This window comes from Mesoplodon bidens, assembly GCF_964165515.1.
Source record: "Mesoplodon bidens genome assembly, chromosome: 18".
Lineage (NCBI taxonomy): Eukaryota > Metazoa > Chordata > Mammalia > Artiodactyla > Ziphiidae > Mesoplodon > Mesoplodon bidens.
Genome location: NC_138175.1, coordinates 27,932,642 through 27,953,411, shown reverse-complemented (window position 1 = coordinate 27,953,411; position 20,770 = coordinate 27,932,642). Strand labels below are relative to the sequence as shown.

General features: G+C 52.7%; 1 protein-coding gene across 1 annotated transcript; it reads left to right on the top strand.

The window, feature by feature from the left end:
* Window positions 1–7,350: 7,350 nt before the first annotated feature.
* Window positions 7,351–13,832, top strand: SPMIP8 (sperm microtubule inner protein 8; the record flags this gene model as incomplete). The annotated part of the gene is made up of 7 exons (XM_081216377.1): window positions 7,351–7,573; window positions 10,937–10,998; window positions 11,220–11,394; window positions 11,813–11,874; window positions 12,091–12,155; window positions 12,508–12,540; window positions 13,658–13,832. The coding sequence occupies 7 exons, from the start codon at window positions 7,351–7,353 to the stop codon at window positions 13,686–13,688; spliced, it is 651 nt and encodes a 216-aa protein (XP_081072503.1). The 3' UTR covers window positions 13,689–13,832.
* Window positions 13,833–20,770: the final 6,938 nt, after the last annotated feature.

The following is a 20,770-nucleotide window of genomic DNA, read 5'->3' as shown; positions in this document are numbered from 1 at the left end:
CTGTAGGGGACCGAGTCCTTAGGCGTCTCCAGAATGCTCACAGTTGCTCCCACCATTCGTGGGCTCCTTTTGTGAGTTATATATTTCCCTTTTCCTTCATCATCTTTAAAACTATTTTTGCAGTGATACCTCCAGGTATTTTCCTGATAGAAATACTCAAGCCCACAGACATATGTGTGTAAAGAGGTCGGTCACAACAGTGTTAGAGCAAAAGATGAAAAACATCCAAATATCCATCAGTAGGAGACTGGTTACTGGGAAGTACCTAATCGGTCTTCTGTAAGAGGGGCACAGATTAAATAAATTATAGTACATCCAATAATGGAATATTATGGAGCCATTTTTTAAAGTAGATCAAGTTGAACTAACATGGAAAGATTTACACGCTTTGGACTCCAGTCATGAGCAAATCAGTTAAATGCTCCATGCCTCAGTTTGCTTGTCTGTAAAATGGGGATGTTAATAGTAGCTATCTTGTGGAGGTTAATGTGAGGATAAAATAAACTGATGAGAACAGTGACTGGCACACACTGAGAGCTTAATAAATGTTGGCTGTGATTATCATTGGATGTTAAGCAAAAATGCCAATGATAGACTAGCATGTTCAGCATAATCCCATTATAAATTTTTAAAAATACATTATGAGCAGCATATGAATGGAAAATATTTTTTGTTTAATATAAGATAAAAATCAACCTATTTTCATGATTTAGAAATTTTTAAGATAAAATAACAAGCCCCTTTTTTCATGGTTTACTGAGATAGTTCAGCCCTACCCTACACGGGCTCAGTTTCTGGCATCATTTACTTTCAGGGAATAGGCAACCCTGCCCTTATGACTAAATCCCTGCAGGATGGCCTGGCCCAGCGGGTGCCACACAGGTCAATATATGCAAACTCCCAGCCTTGAAGGGCCCTTCCGAGGCCGTGCCCCGCATGGTGTATCCTCCCTCCCCCCAGCCATGGGCAGCCAAGGTATTCTCTGTCCCTCATCTGCCTGAGACCCTGGCCACAGGCTGCAAAGGGCAGGCACAGGGCCCAGGACCCCTGCCCCAGTGCCCATCTCCCCGCAGCCCCGGCCATGCTGCCTGCCCTACTACTCACAGCCCTGATTTCTGTCCCTGCTCTGGCCTCAGCAGCACAGCTTCTCCTAAGCGAAGCTGTGCTGAAGGACACAGCTCTGAGTGGGGGGTCAGATCCCTGGCTCAGCCACCAAAAATGTGACTTGGGCCAGACCTGACACCTCTGGTCTTCCATTTCCTTGTTGGGTATGGGGGTAGAAACACTGATTTCCAAGGTTGGTAGAGCCCAAGATTGCATGTTTAGGATGGCAGATTCCACTGATCCCAGCCAGCCCAGGCAGCCCCATAAGCCATGATTACCTCATCCTCACCTCCTCCCACTCAGCCTCAGTAAATAAGCGTTTTCATCACCACTTTATAGCCAAGGAAATGGAGGTACAGAGAGGTCAGCAGACTTGCCCAAAGTGACACAGCCAGTAAGTGGCCCAGCTGAGTTTACGCTCAGGTCTGCCTGGCTCCAGGTGTCCCACATCTACCCCGGAGGTACTGACATTTGCCCAGGATCGGCTGCTTCTGCAGGCCAGTCCTGCAAGCCATTTCCCAGCAGGCAGCGATGCTGGCTTGCACTTCTGAACCTTCTGGAAATGACTAGGGAACTCTTCCCCACTCCCAGTTTCCCTTCTTCCCCCAGACCCAGCCATTTCCTCCTGCACAGAAACACATGCAGGCCCCTCCCATCTTTTTGCCCTGTTGCTGCTGATTCCACATTGATGAGGGAGGCGCAGGTGGGAAGGGGGGCCTGGGAGTGGTACCCAGAACAGCAACAGTGCTTGGACCACCAGCCTTTCAGAGTCTTCCGGGGAGCTGAGGAAGATACAGATTCCTAGGCCCCTCTACAGGATCTGGAATCCGTATTTCACAAGCTGCCTTGGAGAGTCACTAAGGCTTGAGCCTCACAGGGGAAGACAGAAGCCTCAGGTTTCCAGCCTTGCCGGGTTCTCCATGTCTAAATGGCTTTATGGGAGGAGAGCACGGAGGGAGTCTCATCAGGGGTCCCACGGAGCCGCCCCCTCACCCTGAGTTACCTGCTCAGATGCCGTCCACCAGCCAGGAATTGCCTTCTTCCTGCCTCTATCAGCTGGCCTCTCAGACACAGAGGGGATTAATTGGCAGCAGCCGGCCCGGCCCGTATGCAAAGGATTAGGAGGTGCTAAAGAGGGGGGGGAGGTGGCTGTGGAAGAGAAGAGATTGATGCGGGAGGGAGCCGGCAGCAAACCCCAGGGGCCACCAGGAATCGGCCCCGGGGAAGGAGCCCTACATGGCCCTGGTTTGGGGCACCATGAGCTGCCAGGGGACCTGGTTCCCTGCATACCCTGGCCAACCCACAGAGCGGCTGGTGGGAGGATAAGAGCTTGGAGTCCCCAGGTGATTCTGGGAGACTCCTCAAGGTAGCAGGGGCCTGTCAACTCTCAGTCAGCAGTGGCAGGAGGCACATTCCAGCTCTCCAGCCCCCATGCAGGGACTCAAGCAGAGTCCCTCTGTCTCAGAATCTTCTGCAGCTTGGGCAGGGCCTCAGCACCACCTGCCTTGGGATCCACCAGAATGGCTGTGGTCCCAGGGCTGGGCCTTTAGGGAGGATCCAAGGACGGATAGATGACTGACTGCATCCAAGCCGGCCTCCTGAACTGAGGTCGAGCCCTAGAGGGGGATGGCGATCTCAGGGGAGAGCGGGAGAGGGACAGAGGCCCAGCACAAAGGGGCTCAGTGAGGTGACAGGACCTGGGTGGGGGGCAGGGCAGTGGGCTGTTTAGCAAAGGGGCAGGGGACTTGACTTGATCATCTACAACATTTCTCGACCTTGCCTATGTGCCAGGCAGCCTGCCAGCCTTGGCACATTGAGAAGGACAGAAATAGGACCTGCCCTCATGGAGCTTACATTCCAATGCAAGATTCAGAAGTAAAAAAGATTAACGATGAACTTAAAAATATTGCAGATATGCTGAGTGCCATGAAAGAAACACACAGAGACATGTGTGAGGTGGTGGGGAGTGGGAGTGGGCATAGGTGCCTCTATGAAGAGGGACATATTTGAGCTGAGACATAGGATCTGAGTGAATCGTGTTCCAGGCAAGGGTAAATAAAGGTCCTGAGGCTGGAATAAGCTTGCATGCACCTGAGGAACAGAGAGGGGGCCAGGGGCTTAGTGGGTGTAGGGGAGAGTGGTGGGAGATGAGGTCCAGGGCAGATCAGGTAGGGCCTGTAAGCCACGGTCGGAAGATTGGGTTTTAGCTGATGGCCCATGGAAGCCCATGATGGTTTAGAACAGGGGCCGGACACCACCTGTGCAGCTGTTTTGTAGTGGGCAGGTGTGGAAGCAAGGCACTAGTCAGGAGGTAGCGGTGGAACAAACCAGTTTCTGACTGGACGACCCCTGTCCTCTCCTTCCAGTGCAGAAGCTCTGATACACAACCACCCCCAAGGCAACTGGTATGGGAGAATGTTCTTTCTGCCGTGCTCTGTCAATACGCCAGGCTGCTGGGGATCAAAGCTCCTCCCCATGGCACCTCCAGCCGGAGAGGACAGTGAGCTCTACTGCTCTGCCTGGGTGTGCAAGTGACGGCCAGCGTCGTCGGTGATGCTCACCCTTGCCTCTAGCTCGACGGAGGCCAGTGCAGAGATGATGAGGCTTGGACTGAGCAGGTGGCAGGAGAGAGAAAAGGGGAGGGGAGGGAAAAGGGAGGTGTTGAGGGTGCTCAGCTTAGGCAACTGGCAGGTGGTGCCATTTACTGAAAAGAGGGAGCCTGGGGCTGTGGTGTGGAAGAGTTTTGGGGGGAAATCATGAGCTCTACTTCGTTGTCTGAGAGACATCTGAGTGGAAATGTGCACCAGGTGGTGAGAGGTGTGTTTTGGGGGGTGGGGGGTGTCTGGAGTCTGGGAGAGGTGGACGACTGGAGATGGAAATTTTGGAGGCATCAGCTCAGCTTGTAGATGATACTTAAAGCCACAGGACTGATTGAATCAAAAGTAGAGAAGAGAAGGACCAGAGATGATGCCTGGACCACACTGGCACATTTCGAAGTTGGGAAAAGAAGGAGGAGCTAGGAAAGGAGACTGAAAGAGCTGCTGGTGGGGTAGGGGAAGAGCCAGGAAGCCAGGTTTGCTGCAGCCAAGACGGCTGAGTGTGTTGGGGGAGGATTGTCCACATGGGACCCCCGTGTGAGCGGAGGCTGACCTGTGCCCCAAGGCTCAGCAACCTGGGGGCATGGAGTCCGGCCAGTGGCCAGAGTCAGGTGGGCCTGGCTGAAGAGTAACAAGCTCTAGGGTGAGGCAAATGAACGAACCTCAGCTACACCCCAGTTGGATGACTCTCCTGTGCATATATACGGAGGGAAAGAAGCCAGACTCAAAGGACCCCAATGGCCCATGCATACAAAGCTCAAATAGGGCACAATTAGCCTGTCTTGTCTATGGCTGCAAACATAGGTAGTAAAATTATAAAGAAAAGCAGTGGTTATACTACTCGGCCAGGAGAGTGGTTACCTCTTGCAGGAGGTGGGACTGGGAAGGGGTATGCGGAAGCTTCTAGGGGCTGGCGGGGCCCTAACTTGCTTTCTTTAGCTGACATCAATTTTTTAAAACAACATTATTGTCATATAATTTGTATGCCTTAAAATTCACCAGTTTTAAGGGTACAACTCAATTATTTTTAGTAAATTTACTGAGCTATGCAACATCTAGTTTTAGAACATTTCCATCAGCCCAGTAAGATCCCTCATGCTGGTTAGAATCACTCCCCATTCCCCCCGCCAGCCTCAGGCAACCACTAATCTGCTTTCTGTCTCTAAATATGTGCCTTTTCTAGACATTCTATATAAATGGAGCATATAATATGTGGAGTGTTTCTGTGTCTGGTTTCTTTCATTTAGCATAATGTTTTGATGATCATCTACATTGTAGCACATATCCATAATTCATTTCTTTTTTAATTCCCGAGAGTATTCCATGGCATTCAGTCTGTTTCCATGGCATAGATATATTAGTCTGTTTACCTATCCGCTAGTCAATGGACACTTAATTTGTTTCCACCTTTTGGCTATTATAAATAATGCTGCTACGAACATCTGCATGCAAGTCTTTGTGTGGACATATATCTTCATGTCTCTTGGGACGATTCCTAGAGGTAGAATTGCTGGGTCATATGGTAAATTTATGTTCCACTTTTTAAGAAACTGCTACACTGTTTTGCAAAGTAGTACCCATGTCTTGACCTGACTGGTAGTTACACAGGGTCTCACTTTATAAATTATGAGTTACATTATATATTTACGCACTTTCTGGATTTTGTTATATTTTTAACTTTAAAAGAGTTTAAAAAAAAATTGCGATGGGGTGGTGAATGAAGTCCAGGGAAAGTTTTCTTTAAGGGGTGGGACTTGGGGACACTGCCCTGGGGGCTGGATGGAGCACTGGAGGAGAAGCAACTAGGGAGCCAAATCCTACTTGAATCTCACAGTAGGGGTGCCAGGGCCCATCAGGCTCAGCACTTGGGCAGATGTATGCAAAAGCACGTGCCAAGATATGTAAATAAGTTAAGAGTCTCCCCAGGGTTTCCTCACGGGGATTGGGGGGCAGGGTCCACCTCCAGTGGTTCTTTTTTTTTTTTTTGGCCTCCCTTCGAGCCTAGTGGGATCTTAGTCCCCTGACCAGGGATTGAACCCCGGACCACGGCCGTGAAAGCGCTTAGTCCTAACCACTGGACCGCCAGGGAACTCCCCCAGTGGTTCTGACCTTGATGGTGGTCAGGCCCCAGGGCTTCCGGGTGCCGGGCTTAGGACCTCATGACCTCGCTTTTTTGGGAAGGTGGGAGGGAGGCTGCAAGCCTGCAGGGAGAGTATCACCTGCTAATCCTTGTCCTGCTGAGGCCGCCACTCTCCCTGATCCCCTTATGCTGACCCTGGATTCTGGAAGCCACTAATCACCTCTGGAGACTCAAGGACTGGCAGGCAGGGCAGTGTCCTCTTCCGTGAGGCTTGTAAGGAGGGGAGCAAGTGTCTGTGAGCCCTGCCAGCTCACAGGCACTCCTCCCGGCAGGGCCCGGGGGCCCCTGCCTAAGGCAGATGGGAGCTTTGAGGCCCAGAGACAGACAGTAAGTAGTCTAGAGTCACACAGCCTGCCCTGGCTGGCCCTGGCCAGCCCTGGCATGGCCACCCCCAGGGAGGCCCAGCTCCTTGTCTGACTTTCCCAACGTGCCCAGCCGGTGTGAGGCCTGGGAGACAGCATCCTTCAGGAAGGCTGAAAGAGGGGGGCCAGTGCGAGGACCCCCGGCAGCAGGCTCTTCTCCTCGGAGCCTCCGGTTGTCATGGTGGCCGAGGAGCTGGTGCCCTCACAATCGGGCTGCGATGGGCATTGTCTCTGCAGAATGTCCCTTTATTCTCCTACTGCCTTATAAGGCACTGGGCCTCGGCCCATCTCCCTGCCTCTTTTCCCCACTGAGCAGTCGGAAGAGCGGAAAATCCCTGTGAGCCTGTGCACCTGGGGCCCGTGGCCTGCAGGTGAGGTACCAGTGGGGTGGACCAGGAGCAGGGAGTCCTCCCTCCCCTCTACCCTCACTTCCCCACTTCCCTGTCCCTCCCCCACGAAGGCCCAGCCTTCGAGGCGGCTTCCCCGTCTGGTCGCCATGCCCTCTCCGTGCTCCTCCAGGGCCCAAGGTCCTCTCTCCTCCTGCCCACCTCCCTACCGCCCACCTCCATCTCTCACCTCCAACCGGGGTCAGGAAGAAAGCAACAGGACTCAACAAATTCTCACTAAAGTTTAAATGACTCAAAGGCTCTGGGAATATCCACTTTTTAAAACGAAGCACTGGGCAACCAGCCGTATTTTTTCTAGTTCCTGTCTATCACGTCTCTCCCCTTATTTAAAACCTTTCTATGTCTCCCTGTAGAATGTTGAGTAAATGCCAGGTACCTTAGCTAAGGCCGGAAGCCCATAATTAATTACCCAGAGGCAGACTGGGCTCAATTGTGAATCCACTTGCTGCTGCTGCTGCTTCCTGCTCATTATTGAAGAACAGACACAAATGGCATCTCTTTTTAGACCATTCGCTGAATCCTCCAGCCTCCCCAGACACACACCCCCTGTACTGACCTCTGCCGGGGCCCTCAGCACATCCTCTGTGTGTGTGTGTATTTGAGCGTCCCTGACCCCACCATAGCTCCTGGCACACAGTAGGTGGTCAGTACCTGTTGGACGAGTAGACAAATCGGCACTGGCCAAGGTTGTGTTCCCACACAGAAGGGTGTCTGGTTAGGGTGTCTCTGCCCCCCCAGCCATGGCCCGCATCATCAACCTGGTGCCCTGGGAGGACGGCTCCACCCACGTGTACGCATCCCCGGCCATCCTGCGGCCCGTGGCACCGCGGCGCAACAAGCTGGCCAGCGTGAAGCAGCAGCTCTACCACCCAGCCCTGCCCAGCCTGCGCCGCATGGACATGGACTCCGTCAGGGCCTGCCTTTCCGACGAGCACTGCCAGTCCACCACCTACTGCCGCAAAGGTCAGGCCACCTGGCCACCACCAGCCCCTTTGGGCCGTCGGGGAAGTCGTGGGTGGTTTGGAGGAGAGAGGTCTCGGAGGGAGAAACCATGAGTGGCAGGTGAAAGGGTTAAAGGGAGTCGCCCCAGCTCTGCTTCCCCCGCCGGGGTATCCTCCAGGTCTGAGCCTCTGTTTCCTTATCAGTAAAATGGGGATGCTGACAGTGCCGGCTTGTCAGGGCTATTTTGAGATTAGTGCCGGCTTGTCAGGGCTATTTTGAGATTAAGATGAGATAAGGCACGACAAGCACTTGGAGTTGCGCCTGGCACATAATATGTGCTCAACAATATGTTATTATTATTACTGGAGTGGGAACTGCGCAGAGCCCAGCAGTGGCAGGAGGAGGAGGAATAATAATAGCAGTAATAACAACTTCTGCCTGATCATCGCTCCCTTTGAAAGACGGAGAGAAAGACACCTGTCATGAAAGAGAGGTGGACATGGGAGCCTTTGGGGTAAAGGGCCACACGGGGCTAAGGAAGAACCCTTCATCAATTGAGAAGCTTGGGTATGGAGATAGCGGTGCCACACAGACACCCACACTCATGCATTCCAGCACATTTATTAATTGCCTGCTTTGTGCCTGACACTGTGCCTGGAACAGAGGCGCTCCAGCTAGCGGGAATAGCACATGCAGAGGCCTGGAGGGGAAAAGCTGCGTGAGGTGTTGGTGAACTTGAGGGGCGTGCTTAGGTGGGAGGCTAAGGAGTGCGGGGGCAGCAGGAGCTGTGGCTGCGGATGAGGACACAGCCCAGGGAGGGCTAAGCTCAGGGGTCTGGGGTTCCTGGGGAGGTAGATAAGAATCTCTGAAGACTTTAAGAAGGAAAGAGGTCCGAGCGCTGGGGCCGTGGGGAGTGGGTGACCCAGAGAGACGAGAAGCAGATGATGGGGGGGAGGGGGAGTGATTAGGACACTGGGAGGGACCACAGTCTCCAGGAAGTAGTGATAGTGTCTGGCCACAGGGGAGGGATTTGGAAGGTATTTAGGAGATAAAGTAACATGATTTGTACCAGTGTGGGTAGAAGGGCAAGAGTGAGGAGTCCAGGGCAATACCCAGGTTCACACCCCGGTGGCGGGTGGAGGGAGGGTGTCAGAGACTATAGGGAGATCTCCAGAGGCCCCACAGAGACACCTGTGGGGCCAGGATGGGAAACACAAATACGGGAAGTGGGCGGGGACGCAGTGGGGGGAAGGGGTGAAAGGTGAGGTGGAGTCCCGACACCCCCCTCCAAAGGGGAGCAGCTATGAGGTCCTGCTGATACCGTGTGGGAAAGGTCAGCACAGTTCTACGAATTTCCTGGCTTCCGGGAGAGGCCAGGAGTCTAGATTTTTAGGGAGAGCTCTTGATTATTGCAGGTACGTTTTTAATCAAAGCAATGGAGTCACAGTTTCAAAATTCAAAATGCTGTAACAATGTACATTTAAAAAATTCTCACTCCTCCCCTGCTACCCCCACTTACAGGTAACCACTCTAAGCTCCTGCTGAATGCTTCCATTGTTTACTACTGTAAATACAAACCTATTCTCTTCCTCCCCAACTTTTTTTATTAGGAACATATTCAAACATAGAGGAAGGTTGAAAGACTAATACTATGAACATTCATTACCTTCCACCTGCTTCAATTAATGTTTTGACATATTTGTTTTCATTCTCTCTCTCTCTCTCTCTCTCTCTCTCTCTCTCTCTCTCTCTCACACACACACACACACACACACACACACACACTTTAGCAAGCAGTTCCCAATGACAGAAACAATCTCAATACCATTATCACATCTAGGAAAGTTAAAAATAATTCCCTAACATCTAATATTCAGTCCATATTAAAACATCCCCAATTATTGCCAGAGATGTCCTTTATAGCTGTCAAAAAAAATTTTGGAACCAGGATTGAATCTAGGATTGTACCTTGTAATTTGTTGTCATGTCTCTTGGGTCTTAGTCTAAAACAGTCTACCCACCTTCCATTTTTCCCTCATAATATTGACTTTTTAAAGAGTCCAAAACAGTTTTATTGTAGACGAGTCCTACATTGTGAATTTGAGTGATTGTTTCCTTATGGCGTTGATTACCTTGAGAGTCTATTTTCTGTCAACTAGAAGATAGGTGTAGAAGCTTGATTGTAGAAGCTTTCACAGGTGTTGGATGCCATATTTGCCATGATGGCTCAGCAGGAGGCACATAATGTCATTATCCCACTATTCGTGATGCTAAGTTCAATGACTTGGCTGGGTGATGACCTGAATCTATATTCTTCTTTGCCTCCAATCGTCTCAGTTTTAGGCTTTAAAGCCATATAAAGGCATATACTCTTCTGCACCTTGGAAGAATTTCCTCTACTGATTTTTAATCAAGGCATAGTGAGGATGTGTCATAGTTTATTTAACCAGTCCTTTAAAGACAGACACTTGAGTTATTTACAATCATTTTCGATTACAAACTATGCTGAAATGGGCAAACTTTCTACCCACATCATTTCCCAGTTGTGCAACTATAAAGTAGGATAAATTCCCAGAAGTGGGACTATAGGGTCAAAAGGCATGGGTATTTATAATTCCAATAGATAATGTCAATTTCTTTCCATAGGCTCAAATCAATTTATACACCCTGCTGGCAACATATGGCAATGGCCCTGTTTCTGATGACTGCACTAACTTTTGGATTGTTTCCAATCTCATATGAAAAATTGGTATCAATGTAGTTTGAATATGCATGCATCTTATTATGAATGAAGCTGAGTGTCTTTTCATAGTTTAGGGACCATTTGTATTTCTTGTGTTTGTGTGTGAACTACCTGTGCAGACTGTTTACCTATTTTTCTTTTTTTCTCTTTTTCTTCTATTTTGTTTTATCTTATTTTATTTTGTCTTGATTTATAGGAATTCTTTCAATATTAGGGAAATTGCACCTTATCTACAAAATAAGTGGAAATATTCTTTTCCCATTTGTCTTTTGACTGTCCTTATGTTTCCTTATGTTGCCATGCAGAAGTTTATTTCTATGTAGTCCAAGTTATCAACATTTTCTTTAGGCTACCTGATTTTGAATTAGAGTTGGTAAGGCCTCCCCCACCCCAAGGTTATAAAGAAATTTATCCATGTTTTCTTCTAGTACGTCTATGGTTTCATTACTTTACATTGAAATTTTTTATCTATTTGGAGTTTGTTTTGTTGAATGGGGTGTGTTAAGTAAGAATCCACGTGATCTTAGATTTTTTTTAAGTTGTCAAGTATTTCAAAAACCTTTTAAAGCAGTGTGGACCAAACCTCTCCTGTGTGGGCCTGTGACCACTGGTGGACTCCTCCTTTTCTCTTTCTCCTTCAGATGACTTTGACAATGCCTACTTCACACCCCTCGGTGTCCCCAACAAACCCCTGCAATGCTTGGTGAGTGTCCTTTGCCCCTGACCCTGGGTTTGCTCTGGGGACCTGAAGGTCCCACGTGCACCCAGCCCCAAGCACCTCGAGTGCTGGGTTCTACTCCGCGCACTTCCTCAGCTACCAGCTTGGGACCCTACCCCCTTCACATCTCCTTCAGGGGCTTCAGGAACCCCCTGGGTCAGTTGGTTCAAGTGCCCCCCGCGCCCTGACTCCCTTCGTCCTGGCAGGACATCACGGCGACCGGCCAGAGGCTCCGAAATAGGTGCCGCGAGGGAAAGCTGGCGCCCATCGCACCGGGCATCAACAGGGTCGACTGGCCCAACTTCACGCGCGCCATCGAGGACTGGTCCCGCTTCGTGTCCTCTGCCGGCGAATTCAAGCTGCCCTGCCCGAGCAAGAAGGGTCAGTCTACCGGCGGGGAGGATGCCTTAGTGTGGGAGAGACAACTGGGTCCCTAGAGCCCTGACCCCGAGCGCTGACCGCGGGCGGGGGGCTTCGAGGGTGGGCTCTGACAAAGACAGGTCTAGGAGATAGGAGCAGCTGGGGCACTCAGAGCGGGCTGGACCCATACAGATTGAGGTTCACAGAGACAGGGCTTGTCCTGGGGAGGGGGCGGGACCAGGTCCGAGCCAGTGGGAGCCAGTGTGGCGGAGGTGGAGGGCAGGTTGGTTCTGGGACTGACGGAGCTTAGTCCGGAGGGGTGACTGGTTCTACGAGCAGGCGTGGGCGTGGCTTGATCTAGGGGCGGGGCTCAGGTAAGAGTAGGGGCGGGGCTTGCTCTGGGCTGGCGTGGGGCCAGAGATGGGCGCTCTCTCCGCAGTCGAGAGTTTCAGCGGCTACGCGGTGCGGTACTTGAAGCCGGAGGTGACCCACAACTGCCGGGTAGGTAGGCGCGCTGCTCCGTCCCTGGCGGGGCGGGGGTGGGAGAGAAGCGGCTAACACGGGGGTCGGGGAGGGAGAGAGGAGACCGAGAGTAAGGTCTCCCAGTGCCCAGGGCCAAGATCCCCGGCAGAGAGTGCTGTGCGGGGCCTCGGCGGGGGAGTCCGTGTCCCCTCTACTCAGTGGACCCCCCCCCACCATTCCTCTGGCCCGCCCCAGTTCTGTCTTAACCAGAATCCCAGCCTGGATCGCTATGGACAGAAGCCCCTGCCTTTCGACTCCCTGTAAGTGACCCTACAGACGCCGGGGCCCCATACCTGGCGGAAGGAGAGTGGGGTCTTGGCTGCTTTCACCAACGCATACCTAGTGCCCCTTGAAAATGTGAGACCTAGGAAGAATTGATTGGCTCCGAAACACCACAAGAAAATTGCAATTTCAAAATGACTAAATGTTTAATTCCTACCAAACGGAACATCCTGTCATCCAGTCCCTGGCAACTCCACCTTTCAGAGTGGAGGAGTTAAGGTGGGGCGAAGGTGCAGTGTAATCTTGGTGGGATGGCCCCTGCCGGTGTGTTTGTTCCCAGAGAGGGTCACCCTTCCTCACCTCGGCCTCACCCTCCTCTCTCTTTTGCAGGAATGCTTTCCGACGCTTCGGCTCGATCTACAGGTAGGGCTCCAACTGCAGTGGGGGGTGGGGGGGAATGACCCCGGCCCCGCCCCACATTTGGCCACGCCCCCCAGCCGGGCAGCGCGCGGGCCCTCGTGAGGGAGGCGCCAGAGGATTGGTACCCTCCTGGATGCTGTCAGGGGGGCGCGAAGGTCTTCCCCTGGAGAGATCTTCGCCAGGCAAAAGTGCAGCCCACTGGGAGGTGGAGGGAATAGAGTGCCTTTCCCTCCCGATCTGGCCCAGAGGAGACCAAAAGGCAAAGACGGGGGTTAGGGGGATTGGGTGGGCGGGGTTACCTAGGAGAAGAGCAGGGACTGGAAGAGTAAACAGACATATAAGAAATATAATGGAAGGAGCCAAGAATTTGCCTTCCAGGAAGCAGGTGAAGTGGTAAGGGCTGGGACAAGTGTTCCCAGGAGAAGAATGCAAGATATTCAAGCACCTTCATAATTTGGCCATCTCCCACCTCTCCAGCCCCCTTTCCTACACTTTAGCAGTACCAGACTCCTGCGTGCAACCCAAACCAAGCAATCAAACACTCCATATCTTTGCTTGTGCTGTTTCAGCACCTAGATGATCTTTCTACCTCTGCCTGGAAAACTCCTCCTTACACTTTAAAGCCCAGCCCAGATGTCCCATCCTCCTTGAAGTCTCCTCTGACCTTCTGCCTTTCCCCTCCAGCTCAAACCCCCCTCCAGTTGGTCTTCGTATGTGCATCCCTCTCCATCTTAGAGCACACAGGCTATTGCATTATAATTATTGATGAAAGTTTGCCTTCTCTCACACACCCTGTGCACACACAAGGGAAAGCTCTTTTTTTTTTTACTACTATATAATGCCTGCCAGAGTAGGCTCACTAAATGATTGAAAAGTGAGTAAAGCTCACGGGAGATAAAGATGAGGCAAACCAGAAGTGGGGCTTGAAAGTCAAACAGACCAGGCAAAAATATATTAAAGGTAATAGGGAGCCATCGAAGGCTCTTGAGCCATAGAGAGACAGGACAGAAGCTGTGTTTTCAGAGCCTCGAGGGCAGGAAGGTGGGTTTGGTGGGGAAGGCCTAGAGATTTTTCCCCAGGACATCCTAGAGGCCCCCACCTCACCTGTTTCTTTCCACAGTCGTGTCAACTACCTGACCCCCTGGCGTTAATCTGTGAAAAGGAGGCCGATCCCCAGGCTGCCAAACCATGCCACCTCAGGTTCCCCAGCAGGACAGAGGGTGTATGGTGGCAGCACCCATCTCCCTAAGAGTTTAGCCTGACTGGAAATAAACCTTATACTCCATAAGGAGGCACCACACGGGTGTGGTGTGTGTGTGTGTGTGTGTGTGTGTGTATGTGTGTGTGTGTGGTGCAGGGGCTGGGGGAGGGTCAGGACCTCAGGACCTCAGGATGTCTTGCCCTTACCTGCCTCCTGCCAACTCCTGGAGGACTGGTGGCGGTGGGGGGAGTTGGGAAAGATGTCTGGTGACCCCAGGTAGAGAATCATGGTCTAGGCCCCAGGGCCCAGCCAGGGATGAGGTACAGAGGCAGGCCTGCCTGAGAATCAGGTTTTCTTTGTGTCCCCGTTCCCCTGCTCATAACCCTACCACCAAGCCCCTTCCACCTCAGACTCTGAACTTGAGCCCTAAAGAGAAAAGAGGGGGCTCGAAAGGGATTTTAGACACCTCTCTCAGAAGCCCTTGCCATCCCAGTGTGTGCTGGGGGCCTCCCTGGGCCCAGGGTTCCCCTGAAGAAGTGGAATCAGGCCCTGGAGGGTTGGCCTATGGTCTCTATTCCCTGTGAAGCAGCTGAGTGTGGAAGTAAGATGAGGTGCCCAAGCCCACTCAGAGAAGAAAGTTTCCTCTCCCCAAAGCACCGCCAATGAACATACCATGTAAGCAAAAAGTTACCTGCTCTATCCACATAGCTTCAGGACTAGCCCTCATCTGCCTACCAACCTACAGAAAGGAGGCCTGATGGGCTGGGGACAGCCATGGGGCTCCAGGGCCAGGTCCAGAATAACCCTGCTCAAAGTTTTGGGCTAAAGAAGAGCGTCTCGGCGTGGCTGGGTGTTAGAGCAGCCAGCATCAGCACTTAGCTCCAGGACCTTCCAAATACGATTCCACCTGTGGCCAGTCTGCAAGGACAGACCCAGATCAGGGTAAATAGCCACCAAGCTCAAGAACCGTTTGAGCAGGACTTCTGGTGCTAGGATCTGAGGCCTCAGGGATCCATGAACCTTCTGAAATCATGTGCAAAACCGTGGGTCCACCCACATGTGCATTTTCCATGGAAAGTCTCCTTGTTTTCATCTGATTCTCAGGAGAGTCAGTGCCCACAAAGGTTAGGAAACCCTGACTTACATCCTCCTCATCCCCTTCCACTAATATTTACTGAGCACCTAGTGGATGCAAGCCTGGTCTCAGGTGGAAGGAGTTTAAAACAATAATACCAGCCCCTCACCTCTGGACCCTGTGTTATACTGTTTAGAACACATCATCTCCTCCAGGCCTCATACTCCATAAGCACCCAGGAGAATGAGCAGAACCAAAGCTACTCTATTCCACAGATGGGAAAACTGAGGCCCAGATAAGGGAAAGGCTCCAGCCAAAACCAGAACCCAGGACTCGAAGTCAGTCCCAGCGCTTGTCACAGTACTCACATATAGTTTGTGCTCAATATTCATAGAATAAGTTATTTCCCAGAATGGGGGTCTTTTGTTCAACTTTGGGTAATAAACAAGGAAATGAGTTGTTTTGTTGTCTGATATGCAGACAGAGCCTGCCTTACAAATTCGAGGCTGATTTTAATTTCTTTTGGGGGTGGTGTTGGAGATCATCACCCTTATACTGAGGTGAGGGAAGAAGTCTGTCTCTCTGTCCTGAAGTATGGGGCTCTGCTGACAACAGCGCAGGAGACAGGAGCATGGGGAGGAGGGGATGGGAAGTGGTAAGCAGATCAGAGCCCTTTCCTCCTTGGGGGCCTGTCAAGGAGGTGTCCAGCTTCCTGCCATTTCATGCAGGAAGAAGCACTTTCCTCCAAGCCCAGGGGCAGTCCACCTGGATTGAACCTTGGGAAGCCATTGGCGAAGGTCCCTGAGGTGTGAGAGCCACATTCTTCAGCCCTGAGTGTCCCCTCCAACATGACAGCTCAGAGAGAAATAGATTTGCCCAAGGCTCATAGCAGAGATGCTGGAGTCCTGGCCTGTGTAAGACTGGGGGCAGTCAGGGAGCTCCAGAGAGCGTGCTGAGATACCAGAGGGAATCAAGTGCCTGTGTGTCTTCTCGTGGCCCTGCTTCCTTGACACTGAATGACTGGACAAGTCCCTCTGGGAATTTGGCCCAGCAGACATTCAAGGCCTCACCAGACCCCATGCTGGGTGCTGGGACACAGACCAGAAGACTTGCCTGCCTTAGAGGTACTTCTATACCAGTAGGAGAGAGGTAAACCCAGCTGATTCAAACCTGAAAGCAGAAGGTGAGAATGTGAGCACACCTAGACCATGTTCCTCAAGCCTAGGAATTTGATTAGGTCCTTCCTCACCAGTTGTACACTGAATCCTAATTTCGTAGATATAAAAATATGTGCCCAAGAATAAAGGAAATACAGGGCTTCCCTGGTGGCGCAGTGGTTGAGAGTCCGCCTGCCGATGCAGGGGACACGGGTTCGTGCCCCGGTCTGGGAAGATCCCACATGCCGCGGAGCGGCTAGGCCCGTGAGCCATGGCTGCTGAGCCTGCGCATCCGGAGCCTGTGCTCTGCAAGGGGAGAGGCCACAACAGTGAGAGGCCCGCCTACCGCAAAAAAAAAAAAAAAAAAAAAAAAAAAAAAAAAGGAAATACAGAGTAGATGCGCATTAACAAGTCTGATTTAGTATGCACTTGCTATTTTTTACGTGCAAGGCAATGTATCAATATTAAGCACTTTGCAGTGCCCAGGAGGTGGGCAGTTTTAGACCCATTTTACAGATGATGAAATGAACTCAGAAAGGCTAAGTGACTGGCCCATGGTCACACAGCTGGTGATTGGCAGAGCTGGGAATTGAAGCCAGCCTGCCTGACCCCCTGAGCCTGTGGCCACCATACTCTACTGCCTTCCTGCTATGAGAGAGATGCACGCCAAGAGTCGGGGGGAAACCAGTGGGGACATTCGACCTGAGCTTAGAGAGAGGAGAAGATGTTCCACCAGAAAGTTCTCTTGGAGTTACTGGCAGTGGCAGAATCTGCAGGTTGAAAATCCCAAGAGATGGAGAGAAGCCACCCAGCCTGGGCCACTGTCTCCTGGCCTGGAAGTTCCCTCAGCCTCAGGGGGCTCTTTGCTCCTCATAGAGAGATCACAGTAGAAATCCTCCCTGTGGCCATTGCCTTGGGGACAGCCCAGCCCCCGTGGCCCTACCTCCAGGCCTTCCTGGCCTGATACCAATCCAGTACCCAGGCCCTGGGCCTCCATGCGCTACCCCGACCCCCAGCGGCATCACCAGTGTCCTTGCTGTTCCAAACACCCAGGCTCCTGTCTGCCTCCTAACCTTTAGTGAACGCCTTCCTCCCGCCTGAAATGTTTTCCCCATCTCTTCCTACCCAAACTTCACCCTTTCTTCCAGGCAGGGCTCTCTCAAATCCTCCCTTCTCCCCAACTCTTCCCCAAGACTATGAGGACAGGAACCGTAGCTGTTTCAGGGGGACTAACTCACAGCCTCTGGCCCACAGTAGGCTCTTAGGAAATACTGCACTCGGGCCCCTCTTATCTCTCTAACAGGATCTGGGACTCAGGAATGGGGCCTAGGGCCTCCCAGAACCAACACACGGATGTGGACTAAGTGAAACAACTACTACAAAGTAATAGTTGTGTTTATTACAAAGTAACACGCAACACACATACCCTCACCCTGGGGCTGGCAATGGGGAGGATCAGGGATGGAGTAAGGGTCCTAGCTCAGGGAGAATGGGGTGAGGGTCGGGGAGGACTCTCACAGGTAATATTTTGTACTAAATACCAGCATCTTTGACATTTTTGACCCTACCTTTTGATACATGAAAACCTCAAAACTCTCTCATCTCAAGTTCTACCTTCTTGCCACGCAGCGCCAGCTCAGTGTCTGGCAAACAGCAGGTGCTCAGTGATGCTTATGGATGAACAAAGGCAGGAATGCAGACCCAGAGTGGGGATGGACACACATGCATAGTGAGGAGGGAGACCCCACGGGCCGCAGCCCACCTCCGCCCCTACCCTCGACCTCCTTTTCAGGGCCCTGAAGGAGGACTGGGCATTCCTGCCAGAATCTGCAAAAATCAATAGCGGCCAAGGCTTTTCCTGGAGGCATGACCTTCAAGGAACAAAGAAAGCACCGTCTTGAGGATGGGATGCGGAGCTTATCACAGGCGAGCCTGGCCCAGGTGCAGAGGCCTTGGGCAAATTTCCAAGGCCTGAGCAGTCCATGGTCCTGTCTGGGGCCTGCTCTGGAGGAGGGATGAGGCTGGGGACTGGGAGGTCAGGTGGAGGCTCTCTATGGAGCTGCCTCTGCACAGATGGCAGGACAGAAAACGGAGGCTCCAGTCCCTCAAGGAGCTAAGAGTAGGCCAGAGGGCTGGCTGCCCCCTCTGCCTGCTGGTGAAGAGCTTTCCTGCTCCCAAGGCCAACCCTGGTGCCAGCACCAGTCCCGGCCATTGTTCCCAGCTTCCTGGCCCGCAAACAGTGGGTTGGAGCCAGAGCCCCGGGCTTCAGAGGCTGCAGCTGGAGGTCTGTGGGTTCAGAGCCCTGGCGGTCCCACCCCGCCGCCTATCCCCCCACCTAGCCAGACCCCACAATGCCAGGCCTCTCTCATCACTAAGCGTACGGCTTTGGGAAGCCCCTGGACTTCTCAAGGATCAGCACAAAACACATCCTCAGGTCTGCCCTGCCCATCTCATGGAGGTGGTATGAGGCTCAGACCAGCTGGTGGATGGGAAAGGTCTTGTATAGCAGGGTGGGCGTGGGAGAGCCGTGACGCTCAGGTAGGAGAGCTAGGCTGGCTCCCTTCTGCCTCTGACCTCCCAGTGCTTTGCTTTCTTGAGTGGCCACTATGCGGCAAACACTCCACTCAGGTCATTTCACAGGACCCTCACCCTAAGCCCAGAAGAGAGCATTAATGGCTCCATTTCACAGATGAGGAAAATGAGGCCCAGAGAGGTCCAAAAACCTTCCCAAAGCTTTGGTGCTGATGAGTGGCAGAGGCAGGAATCCAGCCAGGCCTGACTGTGGTGCTCTTAACTACAACAGCACAGCACTGCCACAGTGGTTCACGAGCACAGGCTCCACGCCTGGAGAGCAGGGTCCTCTCCCACTGCCCCCTGGGGGGCCGAGCACAGACCCAGCCACACAGTGGGAGTCTGACAGAGCGGTCAAGATGATGCGCTCCCTAGGGAAGTTGTCTTTGGTGGCCCAGCTTGCCCTGGCAATGACTTCGAGGACTCAGGAAAAGGGACCCCCACCCCATCCAGCAGTGCCTCTTTCCCCAGGAAGGGGAAATTTTTAACTCCAGAGTGTGAATTTATGTCAGCCTCTCGCTCTCGCTCCTCTGGCCCTCATCCACATGTCACCCCTCACCCCAAGGTACCACCCTCTTCCCATCCTGTCAGTGGTTGGGGCAAAGGGGATGATTACCCAGAGATTAAAGATGATAGTGCTAGTTTGTACCCCTAGCCATAGCACCTGAAGTTCCCCCATGAAAATTCCATGCTCTAAGAGATGGAGCCTCACATCAGCTATGGGACACAGGAAGCAGTGGGGGTTCTGGGCAGGTAGGTGGGAGAGGTACCTGTGTGTGTGGCCAGGTACAGCGTGTGGCTGCTTAAGCCAGTTTGCGCTGTTTCTGTCACTTACAATCGAGAGACCAGAATGAGACAGGTGGGGAGCAGACTGGAGGCCGAGAGAGGCAGCAAGGGGAATAGGGCCCACGGGTTGATCTGGTTACCTTCCCAGAATCAGAGCGACAGGTCTCTAAGGACCCTTAGAGATCAGAGGTCAAGACCTCTGCTTCAGATGGAATCAAGGCCCCAAGAGGAACAGAGCCTGCCTGGGATCACTTGTTATCAAAGGTCTAAGACCTGAGCCTGAACACGCAGGCCCCCAGGCCAGGGCTCCATTCACGGCCCTGGTTTTGGCCCAGGTGGGAGCCCCACTGCTTTGTGAGGGGAGGCAAGGTGGGGACAAAGGAAGAAAAAGTCACTGCACCCTCCATGTGGGGCCATCCAGGGCTCCTCTGGCCCCTGGCACACGCAGAACACCATCTGTTCAGGAAGAGCAGCCTGAAGCTATAAAGCACCCAACACAGGCCAGTGCTTTCCAGGAGGCTCTGCGAGGTGGGCGGGTTTTGCCTAAGGTCACTGAACTAGAAGGGAAGCCAGGATTCAAGCTGGGCACAGGGACAAGGGGCCCTGGGCGTCCTCACTGAGAGGTGGACGCTTGCACATGGCTTCTCAAGGGCAGAGTCCTCCTGTGGCCACACGCAGAGGGAGTAAGAGGACCATGGGGTCCTGGTCACATCTGGGGTCCCCCCTGGCCTCACCACTAAGACTTCTGCAGCCAGTTTTGAGCTCTCTGCGGCGTGGGTAGCTCCTTGTCCTCTTTCTACCCTCACCTCCACCCCTACCTTCAGGGCAGGGGTCCCTCCCGACCACCCTCGACTGGCTCTCAGACCTGGGGGGAGTTGCTTCCACCTTCCTCTCCCCACCTCCACCCTTGCCTTTGAGAAGCAGAAGGAGCCTGAGTTGCAGTTGGCCCACTGCGGGACAGGATAGGGGACAGAAGAGGGGTGCAGGAAGGCTGAGATGGAGGCAGCTGGGTTGGACACGCAGATGGATCACCGTGCGACAGGGTGAGCAGGAGTGGGGTGACAGCGTGTGATCCTCGGGGGCGGCGCCTGTAGGCTGCTCCAGGCAGACCCTGATTTTCCATTGGGGCTAAGCAAGCTCTCCTGCTTACCAGGCCCAGTGCCCAGCTCCTGACCATCCGTGAGCTGCCGGTCCCTCACAGATCAGCTCCCTTTACAGGGGCTGCAGCTAAACCCCAAGGATGTCAAGAGGTCACAGCCCAAGGATCCCAAGTGTCCTGTGGTTGGTACCATCAGCATCGTCACAGCTTCCCCACCAGGGCCGCCGTATGCGATTCCACTTAATTCTCACAAGAACCAAGCAAGGCAAGGGTTAACCTCCCCATTTTATAGATGAGGCGACTGAGTCCCAAAGAGCTTAAGTGACTTGCCCAAAGTCACACAA